The sequence below is a fragment of the Corylus avellana genome, chromosome 1 (assembly GCF_965113065.1).
Source record: "Corylus avellana chromosome 1, dhCorAvel1.hap1.2, whole genome shotgun sequence".
NCBI lineage: Eukaryota > Viridiplantae > Streptophyta > Magnoliopsida > Fagales > Betulaceae > Corylus > Corylus avellana.
Window position 1 is genome coordinate 48,186,957 of NC_142490.1, and position 20,067 is coordinate 48,207,023.

The window sequence follows — 20,067 nt, forward strand, 5'->3', positions numbered from 1 at the left end:
AGAGGTAGCAACTTGTCTAGATCGTCCCTAAATTGGTTCCAGAGATCTTCTCGTGGCGTGGAATGTGAACTAGATAGATGGCTCCAATTCTAAGCCATGTTCGTGATAGCAATTTTTTTGTTTTACTTGACATGGCAAGCACCAGATTCTACATAAAAGGGAAGGCTGTTTCTCTTTGCTTTTATTTTGTTCATACCTTTGCTTTTCAACTTTGGGAGATTTGTAAAAGTCGATGCATCGTTTTTGAAGGCCACATAGTAAACAAATTAACAAGATATGAGATTCCTGGCCATAAAAGCATTGGGTTCCCTATCTTTACAGAAAGTGTGTGACACAGCAAGATGATAAGCAGAAATATTATTTGCAGAAAGAAAGGAAAGATTACTGGCGATTCCTAATCAAAGAAACCTTTTCTTTTTAGATTTTACAATTTATCTACTTATAGAAAAGAGCATTTGGTTGCCAATTGCCTTGTTTAAAATTCATTTTGAGTCACCAGTCAATGCCCAAAACTGCTCCTATGACAGCAGTTTTCGCACAAAGTAGGAGATATGTATGACTCGAGAATCCAACCCAAAATACCACCAGTATTGAAAGAATAATATCAAGGTCACTTTTGGAAGGCCCAAAAATGATTTAGGTATTCCTATGAAATAATTATTCCTTAATTTGGTTGCATGCCTTGCACCACCATTACCGGATAATAGTTATTTTCCTAAAATTTAGAATAGTTGTTTGTCTAAAAATGATAAGAAAAAGCCATTCGCCCATAAATAGAATAACCATAAAATTATTTTTCAATTTGTTTTGGCACAAAAATAAAAGACTATCTATATTCGTCGTCTCCGGCCCCTACTTTCCGGCCTCGCCTGTTTCTTTTTTTCTTTTTTTTTTTAATCCTAAAGTCATATTTATATTTGTGTACATTTTATGGAGGTATAACATACATTTGAGGCGTTAGCCTTATAATTAAGTTTGCAGGATAGAATAACACTCTACATTAATTGCAACTTTTTGAAGTTTGGAAGACATGCATTGTAAATAGAGTAGTAGTGGGGGTAAGTGTAGTTTCTCCAAGAAAATATCCATCAGCTATATATTTTTCTTCATCCGATACTTCACAAATCAAACACAGCCACAACAGCACCAAAAAAACTAACTTTTCTATTGCTTGTATTGCTACCAAATAGTAAAAACATTACCAGCAAGCAATAATCTGAAACCTGATGTCCAGTTCAATAGGCCATAAACACTCGATCGGTGAGAATCACTTTAAGAGACCACAAAGCCTGGATGAGACACTCCTTAACGAAGAACCGCGTGGTTCAATGTTTAGTTCCTCACAAAATCGGGCTGGTTGGTGACAGATCTGACCCATGCCCATTTGTGGTCTTTTATGTCAACTTCATTCTTAGCCTGTGCCACCTCCTCCAATGGTATATAGGCATAGTTTCCATTTATAGGACCAGCTACAAATCCAGTGTACCCTGCCATAATCCCATGAATTGCCGAGTGTGCTAGAAGTGTACAGTACAGGTTATCTGTAGAATTTGCAGGAACTGCTCGTATCATGTATGTTGGATCTATGTACTTTACAGTGAACAACTCATTTGGATGGTCTCTTGTCCACCAATTCTTTAGCTCTGACTTCAACCACCCACCAATGTCTAAGAAGACAGGGTTCCCAGATTCATCCCTCTCCTCCTTCTGTGCATCAGTCCTTGGTATCATATCCTGTCCAGCCCCTTCAGCAACTACTAGTACCGCATGCCCATTATCCTTCAGCCGCTGCTCAAGAAATTCAAACAGCCCTCCTTTTCCTTCCAAGTAAAACTCAGTCTCAGGAATCAAGCAGCAGTCCACATCGCGGCTGCTCAATGTTGCATAAAGGGCAATGTGACCTGTGCTTCGACCCATCAGCTTCACTAGCCCTATTCCGTTAACTGCACTCTGAGCCTCCACATGAGCTGCACTTATTGCTTGCTGTGCCATTTCTACTGCTGTCTGGAATCCAAATGATCTGTCAATGATTCCAATATCATTGTCTACGGTTTTGGGGATCCCAACAACTGCAATATTCAGTTTCCGGCAACGGATTTCATCAAATATCTTCACAGCCCCACGCATTGCGCCATCTCCACCTATGATGTACACCTGTTTATATGTATGGGGATGAGCAAATGGAGGAACCCCATTAGACTCATCCATGCAATATAAAATATTTGAGCTACACAAAATCTACCACAATTGGCAGCTGAGAATCTGCTTCAATTACAAGAATATAAAACTTAATTATAATGTATTACTGTACTATTCAGAAAAGATGAGTTGCTAATATGAGTTGTCTAGCAAAGCCCCATACAACCTGGGTAACAAACCACATGTAGGAACAAGGCTCCTTAGAAATTATTGGACCTTCCAGTGAAAATTTCTTTTGGAAGACTTGCAATAGAAATTATTTCCCTCATTTGCTCTTTTCTTGCTAATTACACTGTTAGGTTATGTCCCCCATTTTGTATTATAGTTAGTGAACTATAGTCCCCCATTGTTTTATTGTATGTACTGCTAGGCTAGTCAGCCTCTATATATAGGCCCCTCCTGTATAGTTTTCACTTTTCAGTATGATTCAATACAGTCCTACTTTCTACAAGACATGGAGGATGGTTATTGTTATATCTTATATCACAGAAGCTGAGGGTTATTTGCAAAAAGAAGTGTCAAGGAAGATTGGGGGAATTTGGAGGGATTGAAAGAATGATTGGTGGGTTGGGGGAGATGGGTATGGAGGAAGCTCATGATTAAAATAAATAGGCAGGTTTGTAAAGTTCAAATTTTGATTTTAGGGCTTGTGAGTGTTTGAATGTTAATTTTGGAGGGAATTTGATGTAGATTAGAATTCAATGCTTATCTTATCTTATCTTATTTATCCTTTAGTCTTTTATTAGGTTTCTTTGTTAGTCGTTTATTCTATCTTATATTTCAGTCTTTATTTGAATTAGGTTTTTTTGTTAGTCTTTTATTTGGTCTAAATTAACTTGATTTCATTGTTATCTTAGGATTAGGAGTCTTGGGCTATAAATATATGCTTATAGCCTTTAACAATTCAGTTTTTGATTATTATTGAGTTTGTTTAATAAGAATTACTCAGAGTTGAGTTTCTTTGTGTTTTCCTTAAAGCATAGATAGTCTCTATTGTTTAAGAAGATTTCTTAGATTCTTGTGATAGTCTCACAATCTTAGGAATATTTATCCCTTCTACTTGCTGTTTTTCTTGTTCACCACAATCCTACGCTGCATCAGTTGGTATCAGAGCTCAATTACTTTCCATGAATGGGGAGGAGCAACCGCTTTGCAGACATGAACGAGGTGCACGTGCGCACGGAGACAACACGCAAGGAGCAACCGGCGATTCGTTTGAGACACATGAGTGGTGGGCCGAACAATTGTCGTCGCCAACCAAGACCGCGATTCGCAGAGGCGGAAGGCAAATATATTGCAAGTGGTGGGCCGAACAATTGTCGTCGCCAACCAAGACCGCGATTCGCAGAGGCGGAAGGCAAATCTATTGCTGAACCTTGGCAACACATGGAGGATCAATTCAGGGCTATGATGGATCAAATTGAAGACTTCACTACCCAATTATCCAACTTGTGTAGTCAACATGGGAATGGATCTAGAAGTCCGTTTGCGGAGTGCCGAACGCAAGGACGTCAGCACCTTGCGCAAGCTCATGCCAATCGGCGGGTAAGTAGATTCGAACTCAAAATTCCGAAATTCGACGAGGAACTAGAACCCGACGAATTTCTGGATTGGGTGTTGGTTGTTGAAGAGGTTTTTGAATTCAACGGGGTGCCCGATGAACAACAAGTCTCTTTGGTGATATATACATTCCAGGGAAGAGTTGGTACGTGGTGGCAACAACTGAAGAGAACTAGAAAGCGGGAAGGCAAATTGAAGATCAATAGTTGGGAGAAACTATTGAAATATATGCGCGTCGCTTTCTTACCCCATAGTTATACCATGAGCCAGAAGTCACAAAATTGGAGACAAGGGTTTATGGCTGTGACAAAGAAAATAGAAAATTCTTACAAAAAAAATGTGTTTAGGGAAACAAGGAGTGAGGCAAAGAGTCCACGACAGGCCAATTGGGCCCTTATTTGCCAACCACAAATCCATAAACCGAATCCATATTCTGTGGAGGAGGAAAAAGAATCTGTGGATAAAAAGTTTCAGGAGTCCGAATTCATTGATGAAGAGTTCAAACATGAAGATGTTGAAGATCCTTCGCAAGGATTTGTGGATTGGGATTCCCCACCAACCTATGATGATGATGTCAATGAGGAAGAACCGAGTGAAGGACCTTTGGCATCCGACCTAGAGGACGAGTACGAAGAGGATGGATTTTCTCCCATGCTTGACAGCCTCTACCCCGAAGAAGATGACCAAGTGGAAGAGTACAAAGAAGATGGTTTTTCTCCCATGTTTGGCGGCCTTTGCCTCGAAGATGATCAATTGGAAGAAGAAGAGCCCAAGGGTGACATCGACAATTATGAAGAGGTTGATGAAGACCTTTCAGGTGAAGTGTCTAATTTTAATGGTGAAGAGGTTGATTATGTTGATTTCCTTGATGTTGAAGATATTTTAAATTCTCCTAACGAAGATTATGGTGAGTTTTATGCGGAGGAGGAAAATTATATGTTCACAAGGGAAACAACGGTTGGCCCGTCCTGAAGTATCTTCATGGCACATGAGAGGGAGAAAGAACGAGAGAAGAAGAGCAAATTTGAAGTATTGCCAAGTAGTGTGTGTGGCTTTCATGACAACCATCAAGGTATTTCGATGATGAGAAGCGTCACGTTTATTTTGGGATGTTGCCTTGTTTTGATCTTGAGGAAAGGCAAGTGGAATGAGTTGACTGGACATCCGAAAGACCGTGGAAAAGACAGTCCGAATTCGAGGGCGAATCCTCTCCAACCTCGGGAGGATGATGTAGATTGGAATTCAAGGCTTATCTTATCTTATCTTATTTATCCTTTAGTCTTTTATTAGGTTTCTTTGTTAGTCGTTTATTCTATCTTATATTTCAGTCTTTATTTGAATTAGGTTTTTTTGTTAGTCTTTTATTTGGTTTAGTTGTCTTTAGTAGACTGCTAAATTAACTTGATTTCATTGTTTTCTTAGGATTAGGAGTCTTGTGCTATAAATATATGCTTATAGCCTTTAACAATTCAGTTTATGATTATTATTGAGTTTGTTTAATAAAAATTACTTAGAGTTGAGTTTCTTTGTGTTTTCCTTAAAGCATGGATAGTTTCTATTGTTTAAGAAGATTTTTTAGATTCTTGTGATAGTCTCACAATCTTAGGAATATTTATCCCTTTTACTTGTTTTTTTTCTTGTTCACCACAATCCTACGCTGCATCAGAATTGGAAGTGATGAATTTTTGGTGGGGCTTGGATTTTGGAGGGAATATTGGGGGAGCGTGGGGATTTGATGTGAAGTAAAAACTTGATATTATGAAGCCATTACAGGTACTTACATTTGATATGAAATCGAACAATTTGTCCCATTGAACACTGAAGAGGTCAGTGTACTAATAATGTCTTTGGACACAGGGACTTAAGATATAACAATAACCATCCTCCATGTCTTGTATCCATCAAGGATGAAACCGTTTACACTATAGATGACTATTTTTTTGCGCTCATAGGTTGTGACGATTATTTGACCCATTTCGTTCTATGACCAGCTTGAGAGAACATAAAAACTTTAATGAGAGGAAAAATATATGAAGACCTCAACATTAAAAACATCATTATGAAGTCTCTTGCGGTGGTCATTTTAAGGAGGAAGACGTCTACATAAGTTCAAGAATTTGGTCCTTGAATACTCGAGGGCATTTGATTAATTATGTGAGTAGCTTAAAAGCTCAAATAAATAAGAAAAATAATTTACCCTGTAGGCTATTCCACAAAAACAGAGGAGGAGGACTTCAGCATGGTGAAAAATGCCTAAATTATCTTGTTACATACCATTATATCTAAATTTTCAACCTTAAACCCTTTAAGGCCTGTTTATGTTAATTAAAAACTAGAAAAGCAGGGGAATTTTAGAAATATTCATAGGTAAACATCAGAGGTAAAATTTCAGTCAATTTAAGTAAGACCAAAAAAAAAAACCCTTTTCCAAGGTTAAAGACGCACCACAGAAAGCAAAGCTTCATGAATTTCAAAGGCTGAGGACCCCATTGATGATCATCAAAAGTAAAATCAAAGGTAAGAAATTTAACATATATAATTGAGTCACGGAGTATCACACTTGAAAGAAGAGAGAAGAAAACCTGGTTAATGCCGCGATCTCGGATAGCATCGACGATCTTGTGAAGATCAAAACCGCCCCTAGAGGTCTCAAGCACAGTGCCGCCCATCTTGTGCCAGCTGTGGGCCAGCTTGGGATTCAGCTCCACAGGCTCCGAGGAGTAGAATCCCCTGTAGCCAGCCTTCACCCCGAATATCTGACGCACCCCGTAGAGGTCCCAGAGGGCCACGACCAGCTCCCTGATGACGGTGTTGAGACCGGGGCAGAGCCCCCCGCACGTGACGATGGCAGCCCGGGTTTGACAAGGATCGAAGAAGACTCGGTTGCGCGGGCCTGCTCGATGGTAGGTGGTGGAGTGGGGGGGAGAGGAGAGATCGAAGAGGATGTGTCGGAGGATAACGTCGGTGTGGGAGATGTAGAAGCCGTCGGAGGGACGGTAGAATGGGTTGTGGTCTAATGGGTTGGGGTGGATTTGGAGATCGTGGAGGAAGTCGGTGAGGTGGGGTAGTTTGACTGAAGAGAATGACAAGGTCCTATTGGTGTTGGCGTTTTCGGTGTCTGTGATGGAAAGTTTTTGCTCTCTTGAGTAGGGTGCAGTGGTGAGGTCGGTGGCTTCTGGGCACGAAATGGCCATGCCTGCTGTCCTTTTCTTCTTCTTCTTCTTCTTTTTCGCAGAGAGAGCGAGAGAAGCGAGAGTGAGTGTGAGAGTTTTGTTTTCTTCCTCCACTTTCGAACCGTTGGTTGATACGTGGCCGCTTCGCATTGAGGAGTTTGTATGAAGACGACACGTTGGGCGGCCGAGAGAGAGAGCGTGTGTGACATAATTGACTCGATTCTGATCTCCCATCAAAGAGTCGGGCCAATGAGATCAAATACCAACGGCCCTACTATCATGAATGGCCCCAACGGGTCCAATAGACCAAGTTTTGGGCTGAACCTACCAATATATATTAGGCACAACTCATGGGTCATGGCTCGTATATGCTATATTATCTGCATTCCCAAGTTTTCGATAGGGCCCAATTTTTTACACGACTTGCGAATTAGATATGAATCTAATACAAAATTAAATGGTTAACGTTGAAAAGTTTGACCTGTTTAATTAAATGAATCAGATTAGGATTGACCTATATAATCTTATCTTCATGTCTCAACACGACTTGATACTCAACATAATGGTTAGTAATTTTTGATATAACCAACAAACTTGACACAAATTTAATACAAAATTAGATAATTAGAGATGAAGAACTTGAACCGTTGCATTAAAATCACCAATAGATGAACACAATGAAGATTCTAATCCTTGTAACTTTACTCCATGACATGACATGAGAGGTGAAGTGAAGTCTTAGTGTTTAAGAGCTTGCCCACACATTTAAGTAGGAAAAAAAAAATCAGTATTTTGGGAGTATTTTATAATTTATATGTTGAATAATTTGAATTATTTGTTAATGCAAATAGTCCTAAAAATCATTGACGAACTAGCCCTGATTTTTTTTTTTTCTTTCGCTATTGAAAGAGGTAATGTATATGGTGGTGTACGCTCTCTCTTTCGGTTGAGAAACAAGAGTTGTTGTTTTATTTATTTATTTATTTATATATATATATATATATATAAAAAGAAAAATTATCACAAATATTAGCAATTTGTATAAAAAGGTAAAGAGCTACGAATTTCCCTGAAATTATTATTATTATTACTTTTGACATGTATGTATAAGAGTGAAGAAGAATAATTTGAACGAGTAACCTCCACTTAACTAATTGAGCTACCCTTCAATTCCAAGACGGCTTCAAATTATTGAGTTGGCATAAAAGCAGATTAAGGACGACCCAGACGATGGATGCATCAAATCATGTGGCAATTGAATACCCTCACTGGCCCATTTCGAGTGGGTGGAAACTGTGCACGTCTTTGTTGTTTGGTGAGTGTGATGCCCAGTCAAAGTTGGCAACCCAAGCAGGTCTAGCTAGCCTCAGACTTCTCAAGTCTCCCAAAGTACAAGAATAATGACACTTGCATACGGGTCTTAGCATTTCAAATCATTTTCCGGGGTGTCATACAAGAATCATGACTACTTGTATCAAAACCCAAATAAATACAACCAAAAAACAATCTCAATCAAGAAATGTACATTGCACAATCAAACAATATTACAAATAACTTCCAACAAAACAAAGCCTCCAAGCTTCTACGTACGTACGTACGTTACCGGGTCGGGGCCGGACTATCTTGTTCGATCGATCGGCAGGTGCACTCCTATCCGAAGAGAGTGAAATTCAGGTATGATGAACAAGAGGTGTAGGCTCTAGCTAGCTGCCGTTGATCATGGACAAAAACAAATTTATTTGACCGGAGGATATCAGTCTTTTTCACTCATCACTCTAAACATAAAGCCAAAGCCACCCCACCCAGCAGCCTGCATTAAAACTATACTACTTAATTCACAGCCACATATATATAACTATAATTTATAAAATTTCAAACCCTATCCAAAATTTTCCATGAGGCACGTACCATCCGTTGATTATTAATACACAAAGATATGCAAAGACTAATATGATATCCATCTGCACAAACACGGATCATATTTAAATCTGCCTTCAACAACCTCCAAGTCTATCTCACTTTACCAACAGCATATAGCATCAATAATTGGGAAATACGTGTTTTTTCATTGGATTAATGCAATTGTACATTCGTCTGCTGGTTGGGGCCTGCATGACTCCCCTCATGCCAAGTAGGAAGGTAGCCAACACTCTTTGGCAAGCTTCTTAGATGGCATTCAGGGAGCCAGGCAAGCATATCTGCAGCAGACAAATTAAACACTAGACTAGAGTACTTGTCTCTTCATTTTTCATCTTCACAACCTGCAAAAGCACACCAAGTTATGAAAGTATGCATCACCAGAGCATTTAGAATCATATCAACTACAATTATATATATACAGAAACAAATATATATATATAGCAAAATAGATAAATTCTCTTCTCGCCCCACTTTGGACTAGCTATTTGGATAATGATGTCGAAAAATCTACGAGTTCACCGATAATCAACCCTATTCTATTTAGGAAGCCAAAATAATTATAGGACTTGGAGAACATACCCGTAGAATGCAGAGAAGAACATCATAGCTAGGGAGTTTTGAGGGAAGCACAAGCAGTAGCAGGATCTCGTTTCTGTGCCTTCCCAATACAGTATACCTATATATATATATATATAGGCTATAGGCATATAGGTTTGATGAGCTTCCTTTTGATAGCTTTCTGTAGCGTTGGAGGCAAAGAGTAGTAGGCATGGATTCAAAGAGTCGTTGAAACAGAAAAAGCAGAGGAGGGAGAGGTAGAGACAAAAGAAACTCCATGGGTAGGAGAAGGACAGGTCCTATAGAAGACGGCAACCAAGGCCTCTGTCTGACAAATAGTTCCATAGATAGAGCCAAAGCTGCCTGGGTTTTACAGGTGGGCTTCTTTGGATTATCTTCCTTCCCTTTTTCACCCCCCTATCAAATTAACTTTCGGTCAATATTCCTTCTTTTTCACTTTGACCTCTATCTGAATATTACTGTGTATACGCACCTTCATTTTCTTCTTGTAAATCATTTTTTATGTTTTGTTTAACGGATTTTGATGGTGTTTAGACGGGGCCAAAACCATTGAATAAGACAAGGCCAGTGATGCAGGATGCGTTAGATGAGGTTGGTTATTTAACAGCGAAATTTGACCAAGTGCGGACAGATTCATTCATATATTTATTTATTTATTTAGTTGGGTAAAGCTCGAACAAGGTGCAATTATAAACCGAGACAGCCTCTCCCGAACAACGTTAAGAGAAGTGGCCCAAGTGGGTCCTGTACGTTTTTGTTCAATAACTATATGACTTAACATCAATTTTGTGAAAGAAAAAAATGTCTTTGAGTTACGCAAGATGATCATGAGCAAATAATTGAATCCCAATGTTTTTTCTTCTTTTAACAAGATTCCCGGCCCGGCCCTTTGTAACTTGTAATGCAAACACAAGGTAATTATTAGGTTAATGAAGCAGATGTCACTAGTTCGAATCCCCCTCATCTCTCTTGTACGGACGTGTTCAAAAAAAAAAAATCATTTGTTACGTTCACTCTATACTACAAATTTGATTGCAATTAATTTGTAACGCTCATCTCACCATCCCAAATTAGTACGAACAAACTTATGAAATGTTAGCTCACAATCCATTTAAATTGTTAGAACAAATTTTCGAACTGTTAACCTAAACTGGTGATGGAGTTCTTGCAAATTAAAAAGAAAAAAAAAAAAAAAAAAAAAAGTCATCCAACTCCGTCACACTCTAATAATTAAGTTAGTATAGTGGGTAATAAAGAAATATAAAGTGAAGAGTTTTTGTGAGATAGAGAATACTTCTATATGCCTTTATTTTTGAAAAGAGTGTCCCTTCATAAAATAGGGACTTGTTGAAATGGCGATCTTAGTGGGCTTTAGTGAGCTTTAAGTTTGAGGCCTATACTAACTGGGCAGAGCATTGGAGCTATTAGTGCTAGGCCCAACGTTAGATCAAAGTCATTTCTTTCGGTGTGCGTATGTTATATCATGTGGTAGGTTGGCATTATTAGGTGAAGGTGATGACGTTTATTGTAAACCCAACCGCTCAAGGTGGCCCTTATCCTGACCAGCGAACCAAGATTCCTTTCAATCGGGCTTTGGCCTATTTCCGGGAATATTGGGGCATTGAGGTCCCTAGCTGATGGATTTGTTTTCCTAGCTCTCAGCCTGGACCTGTTCGTGTTGTTAGCACCCAGGTGGGCTTACATTGGACCAATAGCCCATCCTCTATGGTGGCATTCTCGCGTATTCCACTGTATAATCAAAAATCAACAAGGTGGGAATAACGTTGATCGTTACTCGTATGAAGTTTTTATTATAAAAAGGAAACGTTACAACTTATTCCTTCAAAGGTTCAAAAAAAAAAAAGTATTGGGAAGTGGTAATTAATGGGGGAAAAAAAAAAAAAAAAAACTAAAACTAAAATAAGAGCATAACAAAAATTGAATCAATTGCTTTGGTCTATTTCGGTCTTTAATTATATGATAAAGGGATCAGACAATCGATAATGATAGCACGTGGCTCAATTCCAGGTTGACTTCGCCAAGTTCTAAGTCAATCAGGACTGGAGTATCTTTCTTTTTGTTTGTTCCTCGTTTGTTTTTTTGGCTTATTTTTTGATTTATGGAGGTAGGTAACATTAACAATAGTTTTTTTTTTCCCTCTCTTTTCGGGACTCCCCCAAAACATTTTAAACGAAAGAGGAGATCTAGGCACAACACATCTCACATCTCACATCTCACATCTCAGACTGCTATTATTAATTATTGATTGAATATCTAACTTAGTGTACATGCATTTATATCTCGGTTCTCAAAAGTTAAAAGGGTCGTCGGTGTGAAATCCAGACAAAAAGGCTTTAGAATTCAACATATTTATTAATAAATGGATTAATATGGGTAGTACCGTAGTAACTTCTAACAATTAAGTACTCCTAATTAATCTTGGATCAATTAAGTAAGAAGTAGCTAGGAACAACGAAAGCATATTAATAGCGTCCGGTCCAGACGACAGTGGATCGAGCAGAGAAAATTGAAACTATGATCACTCCAAGTCCAGAGCAACCAAATTTTAATCAGTTGCCTGCAGATGGTCTCGTGAATGACGACCACCTTTCCTGCAACGAAGATTACTGGAGTATTAATGTTGAGCGCCCAGAAGCACAAGCTTGGAATAATTATTTGGTGGAGGTGGACGAGCTTGACAAGGAATCTGGGCAAGCCCACGGCCTCCACATGCTGTTATCCAAGGAAAACGAGACGCATCCCAAGATTTGTAGCTGCTGCTGCGTAGATCTATCTGATCCTGATCATCTTATCACTTCAGCTCGTCAGGAGGCCTTGCAGTTGATCCTGGCTCTCAATTCTTACCATGCTTTCTCCGCCTTCACTGCAGTTTTATCGGTTAACTATCTTGATCGGTTTCTGCTCGGCTTGCACATGTGGAGGGACATGAAGCCATGGATGCTGCACTTGGCTGCACTCGCTTGTCTTTCTTTAGCAGCCAAAGTGGCCGAAACCCACGTTCCTCTTCTCCTTGATCTACAAGTAAGTAATTATTAGTAAACTCTCGATCTCTTTCATATATACCTTAATAATTAATTTACTTGATTGATTGATTTACATGCGTATGGTTCCCGGCCACTTAAAATTCCGATCCCAGGTAGTTGAGAAATCGAGCTTTGTGTTTAGCCCAAAATCAATCCAAAAAATGGAACTTTTGGTGCTCTCTCTGCTAGAATGGAAGATGAACCCGGTTATCCCACTTTCTTTCTTGAGCTACATAATCAAAAACACATCCCCGCCCGCAGATCACAGACGTGCTATGGAGTTCACGGCCTTATTTGAGCATTTTTCTATTTCTCTGCTCAGTGATTTGAGATTCGTGCATTATCAGCCATCCACAGTTGCTGCTGCCGTAGCGCTGCATGTGATGAAGGAAATGGACTTTGATTTCTGCAAGAATAAACTCTGCACTCTTCTTCATCAATTCAACAAAGAGAAATTCGAAGCATGTTATCAGCTCATCCTGCAGGCGTCTGTATCAAATCAGGTTGGCATTGATGAGCATTAGTATTCTTATGAGTTATGATCTTCTACCTATATATCCAGGCCTTTACTCTTCTAGTCTCTTCTACCTATCAAATCGGGTTTACGTACCGATCGATTAACATTGAGAATATTAAGAAAATGGTCGTTTCATCTCTCCTACGATCGATGTACCTGCCTTTTCTAAAATAAAGTTTTGTTGGATATATATGGTCCTATATATGGAGAACAAAATAAAAGAAAGTTTGGTTGCGTTTATTCCTATGAAATTATTATTATTTATGTAATTATTGGGACAATATTAGGCCTTATTTATAAGGGAAAATATGGTAGAGATCTCTTTTATTTCATCGCTCCATTGGATATATATCTTCTTAGCTAGGTCCATTTGGGTTTATGATTTTAAAATATGCATGTGATTTTTAAAAACGCAGTTAAGCTTTTAGCAAAATCGCAGTTTAAATTTTAAAATTTGCAGTTTATTCTTTAAAATTTTGCTCAATTTTTTTAAAACGTAATCTCAAACAATTCTTATTCTTTAATTTGATTTGGAATCGCATTTTTTTATGTATGAAATCGTGACCTGATCAATATATAGCTATTTTCAAATCTCTCATTATGTTAAAATTTGCTCAACAATTTCAAACAACACCTTGAAGAAGGTGAATAAGTGTTTAAAACCTAACAATTTTAAACTGAGAGAGTAATTTGGTGAAAAAATCAAATCTCAAAGAACCTCAATAATTTATTTATTTATTTCCGAAAGTTGGAAGTAAGCGTACGTATTTCTCCACGAATGTGATCATTGTGATGTTCGATTTGGTTCCATGATCACGTCATCGGTGTGACGCAGTCTTAAAATTTACAAATACAATAATATGCCACGTTTATTATAAGGAGACCACATTTATTAGTAGTTGGGATCAACATTTATTATTGTTAGTGGCCAACTCGGTTCTTTTGAAAAGTCTCGGCATGCAAGATCACTTTGAGACGGAGAAGGATTATGGAGAGATATCAGTAATTGGTTAAGATTGGAGATAAAATTATTTTAAAAAAATAGTCAAGTTACAATTTTGTTTTTCAATTTTTAACTAATGGAGATTTGGTTTCGAAAAAGTTTTTAAAAGGTGAAAATTGATAATTGCTTTGAATAAGATTCACTTAAGAAAATTCCCTTGATAAAATTTTTAAAATAAATATTTCTTTTAAAAAAAAAAAAAAAACCTACTAGAGCTAGTTTCACTGACTGCCGTATGTGTGTGACCTCCATTACTATGGTGGTGTAGACTAAGACCACACAAACGGGCAATTATTAGATACAATGTAACCAAAGTTGGCTTTTTTTTTACTAATCGTTTACGGCGGTGTGGACCGTGCAGTTAAAGTGGTAGGGTAGGCAGAGGCAGTTTCATTTGTGTCTCATATTAAGAAAGTATGAAAAAAAAAAATAGTAATTAATGTACTTTAAGTAGACCCAACCTATTAATTTAGGCTTATGGACTATAGATGATGACCTATTATGGGATCATCAGGGATGCTTGTTAGCAGCTAGGAGTGCTACACGAAGAGGGGTCCTTGAGCCAGTTGCAACTGCTGCGGAAGCTGTGGCTGCCATTATGGCCATACAGTTGGCAAGGGAGATGGGGCTTACACATGCATGTCTGTCTAGAAGGTGATGCAAAAATAATTGTTGATGCCGTGAATTCTAGCGAATCGGATTGGAGCCGTAGTGGACACCTTGTTGATGATATCCGTACTGAATTAGCAACTATTTCATGTTGGAGTATGGTCTATGTACGCAGAGAGATCAACCAAGCAGCTCATACTTTAGCTAGGTTGGCCTCGATGCAGGAGGAGACTATGACGTGGTTTCACGAACCCCTGAATGTCTTTAGCATGATTCTTGTATCAGAGCGTAATGCTTTGTTCATTTGATATTTAATAAAAAGTTCATTTGATATTTAATAAAATAAAAGCTGCCAGTTTATCGAAATGCTTTGTTCATTTGATATTTAATAAAATGAAAGCTGCCAGTTTATCAAAAAAAAAAAAAAAAACTCTCTCTATCCTTTTCTCCCTAGCTAAGTATAGCAAAATGATATTGTTTTAGTAAGGAGTTTCATATCAAAACACTTAAACTAAGCCCAAAACAATCCTAAAACGGGCCCTAAAAACAAAAACAAAAAAAGTCAAAACACCAAATGTAGAGGACTCCATATATGTTTGTGATTCGAATCTTTTTGATAATTAATGTAGTTGGTCTTCTATTCTATGGAGACACTAGAAGTTCTGTTCTCTTTTAATTTCTTTTTGAGACTGATTCAGGCTCTCAAAGACATTTCGATTTTTGAACCTGCAGGAATCATAGGTTTGTTGCCATTAATCTTCCTAGGAGTCGTAACTTGTAAACGATGTACTAATAGAAAATTAAAATAGGAGATTATATTGACGTTTTGTTGTTATGTTCTTTTAATAAAAATAAAACTCGTTAGAAATTGATAAGTTGAATTATAAGTTCCTGTTTGGTCGGCAGCAAAAGATAAAGAAAAGAAGAAAAATTATATATATATATATATATATATATATATATATATATATATATAATCACGAAATAATGGTCAATTATATTCATTTAAGATAACAACTTTGTCACAAGCTTAGCTATGTTAAACATTCCAATGCAATATAGGATTGTGAACGTGTTGCATTGTTGCATTGGGTGCTAATTAAGTGAGCTTTAATTGTAATTTAGGTAGATGAAGATAAAGAGAGACCACCGAATAAATAGCAGCAACGTGATAATCTTGATCAACCCATGATAAGATATGGTCTGTCAGCAAGAGTTGTAGTTTGTATCAAAGTCAGAGTCATAGTTTGTATCAACGTCGACAGATAGTGTATATTCATTCAATTGCAACACACTTTAAACTTCTTTAATTACTACTTGATAAGCTCCTAAACATTCATGTGCATCAAATTTATTTAAATTTCTTGAAAGGAAAAGGCAATGTCCCCTAATAGCTTCTTATATATGGCAGATCGAGTTTTATCCATAAGAGGGACTCTTTTCCTGTCAACGACTTTACCTCTCAAGTCCTAGTTTTAGGGCATGCATTTGATATTGCGATTTTATTATAAATAACAAGTGCGATTATCCTTGAGGAACATAGTTTCTTCCTCCATGAAGTTTAACAGGCAAAAAAAGACGTCATTTTCCAAGCTTTCAGTTTTCTTCTTTCTGTTTTTCCTTTTTTCTTTGTTCCAAGCACCTGCTTTTGCAATAAAAAAGGCAATGTATCTTCTCTACTTTTCATTTTGCTTTCTCTGCATGCATGGTCATAAAACTAACATCATCTTTTCTTCTTCTTTTTTCTCTGATATAGTCTTATATAGTCTACTTGGGATCCCATGCACATGGTCCAAAGGTTTCTGCAGCTGATCTTGATCGGGTGACTGATTCTCATTTTGACTTTCTCGGATCATTCTTGGGAAGGTATGCAACTTAATTGGTATTTTTGTAACGTTTATATTATGATTTTCTACGTCTTGTTCTTTCGTAATTCTTTTTCATTAATGTAAAATTAATTTGTTTATGACTTTGTTTCCATGCAGCCACGAGAGGGCCAAGGATGCAATTATCTACTCGTACAAAAACCATATCAATGGTTTTGCTGCCCACCTTGAAGAGGAAGAGGCAGCTGAAATTGCGAGTGAGAATAAAGAAAATATATATATACCCAGTACCTTCATTCTGTATATTTGATTAGGAATAATTCAAGATGGTGAGGTATATAATATTAACTGGCATTGCAGAGCATCCAAAAGTTGTGTCGGTTTTCTTAAGCCAAGGAAGAAAATTACACACAACTCATTCGTGGGATTTCATGTTACTGGAAAAAGAGGGTGTTATTCATCCCAGTTCCTTGTGGAACAAGGCCAGGTTTGGTGAAGACACAATCATTGCGACTCTTGACACTGGTAATTACTCTAATTCTCAGCATCTACAGCATAATTGAAGTCCTAATTAATTGGACCCTTAAATCTTTGGCTTCAATTGAAAATACGTGTGCCCCCTTACCTCACATAATCTTCAACCTTCTAATAAATTCTGGATTAGACTAAACTCATGATAAATTTTCTCCTTTTTGTTATTGATTGAAATGTGGTATTAATTCTAGGTGTTTGGCCTAAAGCAAATAGCTTCAGCGATGAAGGTTTTGGACCCATCCCATCAAAGTGGAAAGGATTCTGTGAAAGTGATTCCAGTGAAGGAGTCCTCTGCAATAGGTCTGCTTGACTACCACTTCAAACATTTTTCTTTTTACAAAACTTGCATCATACTTTTGCTATAATTTTATTTATTTATTGGTTCTGATGAATATACACAGAGAAATCTTGTTCACTTGGGATTTTTTGTTTTCTTGGTGTGAAAATGCAATACAGGAAGCTAATTGGAGCAAAATACTTCAACAAAGGCTATGCTTCGGTTGCTGGGCCACAGAACTCTTCATTTGAGACGGCAGTTGACCATGATGGTCATGGCACTCACACGCTATCCACAGCAGGGGGGAACTTTGTTCCTGGTGCAAATGTGTTTGGTGTGGGCATTAATGGAACTGCCAAAGGTGGTTCCCCTAAAGCGCGAGTCGCTTCCTACAAGGTGTGTTGGCCAGAAATTAATGCTACCATTGAATGCGTTGATGCTGATATATTGGCGGCCTTTGATGAGGCCATACATGATGGGGTTGATGTGCTTTCGGTGTCTCTCGGCGGCGATCCGACCGAGTATTTTAGTGACGGCATTTCAATTGGGGCATTCCATGCTATTAAGAAAGGTATTGTTGTTGTAGGCTCAGCTGGAAATTCTGGTCCAACACCTGCAACTGTCTCAAATGTTTCACCTTGGATGATAACTGTTGGAGCAAGCACGTTGGATCGACAGTTCCAAGCTTTTGTTGAACTCCGCAATGGGATGCGATTCATGGTACATCTTCTTCCTACTCTTTTTATTTTTTATTTTTTTTATCTAGTTTTGTTTTAAGACTTTCTGTAATACCAGGGAGAAAGCCTGTCTAAACCTTTGCCAGAAGATCGATTCTACCCACTTATTAGTCCTGCACAGGCTAAAGCTGCTAATGCCTCTATTAATGACGCGTAAGAAGCAATTGTTTCACTTCTTTTCCTCTTTAAATTTCAATTAAAAGCTTCGAACTGAAGCCTTTTATTAATTGATATTCAGTTTGCTGTGTAAGGGGGGAACGCTGGATCCTGAAAAGGTGAAGGGTAAAATTTTGGCCTGTCTGAGGGGGGTAACTGCAAGATTGGACAAGGGAAAACAAGCAGCTCTTGCTGGTGCAGTAGGGATGATTCTTTGCAATGATAAGCTCGATGGTAATGACATTATTGCTGATCCCCACGTACTACCAGCATCACATATTAACTATGAAGATGGTCTTGCTGTCTTTGCCTACATCAATTCTACTGAGTATCTCTCTTTCTCTTTCTTTTTCTGTGTCTTTGTTTACAACAATTCTACTTAGTCTCTCGCCCTCTCCAAGACCAACATTTTCTTTTTCCATTCTACTCACTTATTTTTTTGAATTAACAGCGATCCATTGGCATTTATAACGGCCCCAGCAGCAGAACTTTACACAAAGCCTGCCCCATTCATGGCCGCATTCTCGTCCCAAGGGCCTAACACTGTTACACCCGAGATTCTCAAGGTTTGGCCATGAATCCATTATTGATTCTTTTGTAATGTTTTGGGATTGATCGCGCAAAAAATGAATTTAATTTCATACGAACTGATTGACATTGCTGAATATTTTTCCTTCTCATTCGCTACCAATTAAGTAGCCAATGCCATCATTTAAGGCTATCTATTTGTGCTTCCTCCACTGCAATTTGTCGTCAATATATTTAAGTAACTGTTGTTTCCATTTCAAAATTTACCTCAATGTTCAGCCTGATGTTACTGCTCCTGGAGTGAATATCATAGCTGCCTTCACTGAAACAAAAGCCCCAACAGAAGAACCTATAGCTCCTTTTGCCATGATGTCTGGCACATCTATGTCTTGCCCTCATGTTTCTGGGGTTGTTGGTCTCCTTAAGACACTCCATCCTGACTGGAGCCCATCTGCAATAAGATCCGCAATCATGACAAGCGGTAAAGACCTCTGCATTTAAGAAATTCCATAATCTTGAATTTGCTTTTTGTTTTTGTTTTTGTACCTCATTTCTTTGTGAATGTTTTGCTACAGCAAGAACAAGGGATAACACTGTGAATCCCATTCGCAATGGATCCTTTGTGAAGGCAACCCCGTTTAATTATGGTGCTGGCCACATGCGACCAAACCGTGCCATGGATCCTGGCTTGGTCTATGACTTAACCGCCAAGGATTATTTGGGCTTTCTTTGCTATCTGGGTTACAATCAGACCACCATTGAACTCTTTTCCGGGGCTCCTTATGAATGTCCCAAGGCAACTAGTCTTCTGGATTTCAACTATCCATCCATAACAGTCCCTAAACTCTCAGGGTCTGTTACTGTGACTCGAAAGCTGAAGAATGTCGGTTCACCAGGCACCTATTCAGCTCTTGTCCGAGAACCAAGTGGAATTTCAGTTCATGTTCATCCTGAGATCTTGAAATTTGATCAAATTGGAGAAGAGAAGAGCTTTAGTTTGACCCTGGAAGCCAAGGGACATGGGGTTTCTAAAAACTACGTATTTGGAGGGCTAACTTGGTCGGATGGCAAGCACTACGTAAGGAGTCCAATAGTAGTTGCTACTGCTGCCTCTTAGATGTCATTAGCAAGATAGGTTAACATTAATCAGGATTTTAAGCCTTTGGTTGATAGCAGTAAAAACTTCATTAGATTTGTTCTCTAATTCCTTCTTCTTTTTTTTTTTTTTTTTTTCTCTTGTCCAATTTTTTGGCCTAGTAATGGTGATTTGATTGAGAACAGGAGATATAGCCATATCTTGTGGCTACTTTAATACTATTTCAGTTTTTATCAAAATGTGTTTGCCATTCCTTTTCTGCACCATATCTGGGATTGGAGTAATACACTATGAAGACTACTACGGATT

The 20,067-nt window shown here is 38.2% G+C and overlaps 3 protein-coding genes and 1 long non-coding RNA gene across 4 annotated transcripts; 2 read left to right on the forward strand and 2 right to left on the reverse strand.

Moving 5' to 3' along the window:
• Positions 1 to 1,053: 1,053 nt before the first annotated feature.
• PFK2 (phosphofructokinase 2) lies at positions 1,054 to 7,024 on the reverse strand. The gene is made up of 2 exons (XM_059581126.2): positions 6,342 to 7,024; positions 1,054 to 2,154 (listed from the first exon to the last, which is right to left on the reverse strand). The coding sequence occupies exons 1-2, from the start codon at positions 6,951 to 6,953 to the stop codon at positions 1,333 to 1,335; spliced, it is 1,434 nt and encodes a 477-aa protein (XP_059437109.2). The 5' UTR covers positions 6,954 to 7,024; the 3' UTR covers positions 1,054 to 1,332.
• Positions 7,025 to 8,333: 1,309 nt separating this feature from the next.
• Positions 8,334 to 9,748, reverse strand: LOC132172025 (uncharacterized). The gene is made up of 2 exons (XR_009439104.2): positions 9,432 to 9,748; positions 8,334 to 9,193 (listed from the first exon to the last, which is right to left on the reverse strand). It is a non-coding gene; the product is annotated as an uncharacterized LOC132172025 (long non-coding RNA).
• Positions 9,749 to 11,966: 2,218 nt separating this feature from the next.
• Positions 11,967 to 13,145, forward strand: LOC132172752 (cyclin-D3-2). Its single transcript, XM_059584317.1, has 2 exons — positions 11,967 to 12,473; positions 12,589 to 13,145. Exons 1-2 carry the CDS (start codon positions 11,967 to 11,969, stop codon positions 12,997 to 12,999), a joined length of 918 nt encoding a protein of 305 aa, XP_059440300.1. The 3' UTR covers positions 13,000 to 13,145.
• Positions 13,146 to 13,949: 804 nt separating this feature from the next.
• LOC132171671 (subtilisin-like protease SBT5.4) lies at positions 13,950 to 19,918 on the forward strand. Its single transcript, XM_088516017.1, has 13 exons — positions 13,950 to 13,994; positions 14,510 to 14,649; positions 16,173 to 16,266; positions 16,361 to 16,470; positions 16,590 to 16,687; positions 16,791 to 16,955; positions 17,156 to 17,264; positions 17,421 to 17,961; positions 18,037 to 18,131; positions 18,217 to 18,462; positions 18,586 to 18,700; positions 18,942 to 19,143; positions 19,238 to 19,918. The coding sequence occupies exons 1-13, from the start codon at positions 13,950 to 13,952 to the stop codon at positions 19,777 to 19,779; spliced, it is 2,502 nt and encodes an 833-aa protein (XP_088372143.1). The 3' UTR covers positions 19,780 to 19,918.
• Positions 19,919 to 20,067: the final 149 nt, after the last annotated feature.